Source organism: Diaphorina citri, unplaced genomic scaffold (assembly GCF_000475195.1).
Source record: "Diaphorina citri unplaced genomic scaffold, Diaci psyllid genome assembly version 1.1 scaffold4244, whole genome shotgun sequence".
NCBI lineage: Eukaryota > Metazoa > Arthropoda > Insecta > Hemiptera > Psyllidae > Diaphorina > Diaphorina citri.
Window position 1 is genome coordinate 4,934 of NW_007381643.1, and position 5,928 is coordinate 10,861.

Here is a 5,928-nt window from a genome sequence, read left to right on the forward strand (position 1 = left end):
TTGTCTTGGACTTAGACCGTCCAAGCATCACTGGCCTAACTAAAACCCTATCTTTTTTTTTTCTTTCTTTTAAGAGGTTGACAGCGCCCGTAACTGTAACTGCCTATGGTCTCATATCGTCCCGAAACGAAGAGAGAAGGAAGACAGGGATTATGGACAAAGCCAGCGGCGTTTCCGAGAACGAAACATTTATCCCATCAGGATAAAATCCGCTCCGGGCGGAATCGAACCCGCGCCTAGCGCTTACGAGGCAGACGCCCAACTACCAACTATAATAGGCTGGCCAAGAAACCCTATCTTTTCTCTTGCACTTTAAAACCTTCCAGCCTTCCACCCATATCACTGGACTAACTTTTTTCCTAATGGTCTTCTTGGTTCTGTCACTTATGTACCTATACCTTCCACCCAAGGACTGGACTAATTCTTGTCGCCCTTATTTTCTTCTCTGTCACAAGATATGGTGCGCTGCAAAGTGTCAAGGTGGTGGTCGCGGGGGGCCGAGTCAGGGCCGGAGGCCCGGGGTATCGCGGCCGGCTCGTGGTACTCCGTGGTCAGTGCGCACTCCTCGAGTTTCTGATCGACGCTGTGCGCCTTGGACGCGGACTTGATGTCCATGAACGAGACGGTGGCACACGCCCCCCCGGGCCCCGGCCCTGACTCGGCCCCCCGCGACACCACCTTGACACTTTGCACGCGACCATATCTGTGGACAGAGTAGAAAATAAGGCGACAAGTTAGTCCAGTCCTTTGGTGGAAGGTCCTCCAGTCCTTTGGTAGGTACATAAGTGACAGAAACAAGAACATAGGGAAAAAGTTAGTCCAGTGATATGGGTGGAAGGCTGGAAGGTTTAAGTGCAAGAGAAAAGATAGGGTTTTGCCAGCCTAGTTGGTAGTGCGTCTGCCTTGTAAGCGCTAGGCCGCGGGTTCGATTCCCGCCCGGGGCGGATTTTATCCTGATGGGATAATGTTCGTTCTCAGAACGGCTGGCTTTCTCCTATCCTGTCTTCCTTCTCTCTTCGATTTCGGGACGATAAGACCATAGCAGTTACAGTTCCCTCTGTCAAACCTCCTAAAAAAAAAGAGGCTTACGTGTAGAGGCGGATGCCCCAAAGGATGGTTTAAGATTCTACGAATCTGGGCATCTATTCTTCCTTAGGGTATCTTATTCTGATATTTTTTTTTATTTAGTTGTTCTGATGATGGCCATAGTAGTGGTCGAAATATATCAACTCGTCTGTCCTTCTATCTGTAGTCTTGTTTGTTAACGTCTATTAGATAGGGGATAGTCTGTAATCCACTCCAGTCAAGTGAAGACCATGTCCAGAAATATGTATGATATAGTACTTGACCATTATCTCAAACTAAACAAAATTATTCTGACAGTCCAATGGCACTACTTGTACACTTACTTCCGAGTCGTTTGAGCTCGTCCAAGTCATCCCGAATCTTCTGCGGCAGTTCCTTGACGAAATAGAACAGATCCTGATCCTGGTGACTGAAGTGGACGTCCAGGAAGTGACTGTTGTTGAACACGGAGGTGACTACGTCTTGCATGACCTAGGGATAGAGGATAGGACAATATGTTAGTTAAATATGTTGGAATTGTTAGATACTCGTATGTAGTTGGTTATTAACTAATACCTACAATCCACCACAAAAACTAAGAAGAATACGAAAAAAGAAATAAAACTTGTATTTTACAACAGATAATGATGATGTGCCCCTCAAATATTTTACAACAGAATCATGGACAGATAAAAAGTTGAATAACGGCTTTCATTACGTGGAACCCCCATTTTATTGGTTTTTAGGCCAATGTTAAATTTGTGGCTAAATGAAACGTCACACATGTTCTATAGCCAGCCTAGTTAGCTGATTTTTAGTGCGTCTGCCTTGTAAGCACTAGGGTGCGGGTTCGATTCCCGCCCGGGGCGGATTTTATCTTTCACAGATAAGGTTTGTTCTCGGAACGGCTGGCTTATATCCTGTCTTTCCTTCTTTCATAGCAGTTACAGTTCCCTCTGTCAAACCTATTAAAAAAAGTGGCTAAATGAACGTCACACGTGGTCTATAGAAAAGATTTCATACCTGATTGAAAAAAATTGTTAGAAATGTAGTTGGTTATTAACTAATACCTACAATCCACCACAAAAATTAAGAAGAATACGAAAAAAGAAATAAAACTTGTATTTTACAACAGTGATAATGATGATGTGCCCCTCAAATATTTTACAACAGAATCATGGACAGATAAAAAGTTCAATAACGGCTTTAATTACGTGGAACCTCCATTTTATTGGTTTTTAAGCCAATGTTAAATTTGTGGCTAAATTAAACGTCACACATGTTCTATAGCCAATTAGCCAGCCTAGTTAGCTTGATTTTTAGTGCGTCTGCCTTGTAAGCGCTAGGCTGCGGGTTCGATTCCCGCCCGGGGCGGATTTTATCCTCAAAGATAAGGTTTGTTCTCGGAACGGCTGGCTTATATCCTGTCTTTCCTTCTTTCATAGCAGTTACAGTTCCCTCTGTCAAACCTATTAAAAAAAGTGGCTAAATGAACGTCACACGTGGTCTCTAGAAAAGATCTCATACCTGATTAACTCCTTCCACAGTGGATATCAAAGCCCGACCATCCGGGGAGCGAGAAATGAGCAGTCCCTCCCCAAACACCGCTCTCCTGTAGGCTACCCTAGGGAGGAGGTTACGGGTACGTATTTCCATCTTGAGAAGTGGCTGGGGTACGAATGAGAGGTGGCCGAAACCGGAGGTTGTCTGGAAGAAGAGGGGGAGGTTAGATTGTGACTAAATTTGATGAGTGAAACCCAAGGTAAGTATTGGTAGAGTCGGAACTCTTACACAAAATTCTAGATGCAATTATTTGTTTAATATAAAATTTTAATTTTAGCTTTTATAACTTTTCTCCACAGCAACTCTGATAAAACCTTAAACCAGAAAAAAAAACACCAGGCAAAGTGAAAATTTAGGAACACTGTGAAATGGAAATGGTTTGGTCAACTTCAAAAATAAATAATAATCCTATTTTGTAATTTTTGATCCTCGGTAGGTACCCTTAGTTTTGACCTCCTTTACTTCTTTATGAGAATATGCATCATAATTTTAGCTTTTATAACTTTTCTCCACAGCAACTCTGATAAAACCTTAAACCAGAAAAAAAAACACCAGGCAAAGTGAAAATTTAGGAACATTGTGAAATGGAAATGGTTTGGTCAACTTCAAAAATAAATAATTTAATCCTATTTTGTAATTTTTGATCCTTGGTAGGTACCCTTGGTTTTGACCTCCTTTACTTCTTTATGAGAATATGCATCATCATCCTATTTTGTAATTTTTGATCCTTGGTAGGTACCCTTGGTTTTGACCTCCTTTACTTCTTTATGAGAATATGCATCATCTTTAGAACACCATTGGAAGAGTACTGAATAGAAGACGTGTGGTTTGGTCTCTTACCTTCTCCACAATGCACTGCAGTCCGCAAAGTGAAAATTTAGGAACATTGTGAAATGGAAATGGTTTGGTCAACTTCAAAAATAAATAATAATCCTATTTTGTAATTTTTGATCTTTGGTAGGTACCCTTGGTTTTGACCTCCTTTACTTCTTTATGAGAATATGCATCATATTTAGAATACCATTGGAAGAGTACTGAATAGAAGACGTGTGGTTTGGTCTCTTACCTTCTCCACAATGCACTGGAGTCCGGACATAACACCGAAGTCAGGAGCAAGCTGTTGTGACGTCACCCGAGCACTAGGTTGATACACCTGACGCTCGATATATTGAGCTCCCAGCATCTTGCTAACTTCATACCCGTACAACTGTAGCCAGCTTTCCAGATCTGAGGAGAAAGATGAAGAGGAAATAAGTATAAGTTTGGTTTTGGCATTTGGCATTAGGGTTCATTCTTTGTCTTTGATACAAGTAGGACCTTACTGATAGGGCGTTATAACGACCTATTGTGGCCTTTGGGGGCAACTATACAATACCTCCATCGATGTCCAAAGTTGAATGCATCAGCTGACGCTCGATATATTGAGCTCCCAGCATCTTGCTAACTTCATACCCGTACAACTGTAGCCAGCTTTCCAGATCTGAGGAGAAAGATAAACAGGAAATAAGTATAAGTTTGGTTTTGGCATTAAGGTTCATTCTTTGATAAAAGTAGGACCTTATTGATAGGGCGTTATAACGACCCTATTGTGGACTTTTGTGGCAACTACAATACCTCCATCGATGTCCAAAGTTGAATGCATCAGTAATTCCAATTTAACACAATTTTGATTTTTAATTATAAACCCTTGTTTCTGATTTAGTTTAGAAGTAAGTATCATCATATGCATTGATAAATCAGTAATTCCAATTTAACACAATTTTGATTTTTAATTATAAACCCTTGTTTCTGATTTAGTTTAGAAGTAAGTATCATCATATGCATTAAAAAAAAAAGTAAGGAAACCATTTTTCTATACGCGTTCCAATATTTTCTTCAACAATATCACTGGTAGCTTCCACGGCAAGGCAATCAAATGAACATTGGAGCAATAGAAAAATGACCAAATAGTCAATCTGAAGCCATACAGCAACGGAGAGGAGGTTCTCACCGTTTACGCGAAGCTTACGGCCAACCTGTAACACGAAATGGAATTAGGATTAGAATTACTTTGTTTAGATTGAATAACCTGATAAGTCAATACCTCTTGCATTTGTAAACAATGCAGGCCCTCTGACGGACTATTGCTTGAACTGCTTGATGTCCGATCTCCACTGAGAGTTAACACAGTGTCAAGGGTTTCCTGTGACGTCACCCATTTGGGACCCAAAGAGTGGTACGATCATTTTAACCGTTCCAAAACTTGGGACCCACTGAGGCATCGACAAAAATGGAAAAATCCGGACGGTAGTTTCCTCCCAACTCTGGATTAACTGCAAACTCTCTGTGGAAAGATCGGGAACCAAATTTCCTAATGCAGGTAACAGAAAGTAAAAATTCTGACTTACCAGTGTGACAATCTTCTCGCTTGTCTTAGCGGGGTTAGGGCCGCGCCGCAGGAAGTATTTCCACTCAAACCGGTTGGCAAGGTCGGGCCCAATTTCCGTCTTCTGTTTCGAAGGAACGGGATAGTTTTCTGCGAGTGTCACGTCGATGTCCTGTAGGATGGGATAGGGAACGGATTCGATGGAGAGGGAATGACCCCAGGGTTTGACTTGAAGGATGTTACCGTCGTTAGAGATGGATGTGTGGAGTTCTGCCTCACCTGAGGAATTGAGAGATGGATTAGTCAAGAGGAAATTTTTTGTCCCATCTCAGCAGGAGAAGGACTTTGAAGTCCTCCAGCAGTTGAGAAACTTTTCAGTCCTATCAAAGTAAAGAAGGAGAGAGGGAATGACCCCAGGGTTTGACTTGAAGGATGTTACCGTCGTTAGAGATGGATGTGTGGAGTTCTGCCTCACCTGAGGAATTGAAAGATGGATTAGTCAAGAGGGAATTTTTTGTCCTATCTCAGCAGGAGAAGGACTTTTAAGTCCTACCCCAGCAGTTGAGAAACTTTTCAGTCCTATCGAAGTAAAGAAGGAACTTGGAAGTCCTATCCCAACAGTAGAGGAACTTTCAAGTCCTGTTCTGCCTCACCTGAGGAATTGAAAGATGGATTAGTCAAGAGGGAATTTTTTGTCCTATCTCAGCAGGAGAAGGACTTTTAAGTCCTCCAGCAGTTGAGAAACTTTTCAGTCCTATCAAAGTAAAGAAGGAACTTTCAAGTCCTATCCCAACAGTAGAGGAAATTTAAAGTCCTATCCCAACAGGATAAACAAGGTATATAGGTATTCTGTTTTATCTTTTGATCTTGAACAGGTTTTTTTTTTTTTTTTTTAGTTAGTGTCCAACTTTGTTCGTGTGTTTTTTAGGGGGGGG

At 41.6% G+C, this 5,928-nt stretch overlaps 1 protein-coding gene across 1 annotated transcript in view; it reads right to left on the reverse strand.

Moving 5' to 3' along the window:
• The window catches only part of LOC103520906 (teneurin-m-like), a gene marked incomplete at its 3' end in the record, with an annotated part of 29,967 nt that overhangs the window by 4,923 nt on the left and 19,116 nt on the right, over positions 1 to 5,928 (reverse strand). The window contains exons 13-14 of the mRNA XM_026831840.1: positions 5,016 to 5,272; positions 4,599 to 4,643 (exon numbers count right to left, since the gene is read on the reverse strand). Coding sequence (XP_026687641.1) covers positions 4,599 to 4,643; positions 5,016 to 5,272 — 302 coding nt within the window. The remainder of the gene's footprint in view (positions 1 to 4,598; positions 4,644 to 5,015; positions 5,273 to 5,928) is intronic.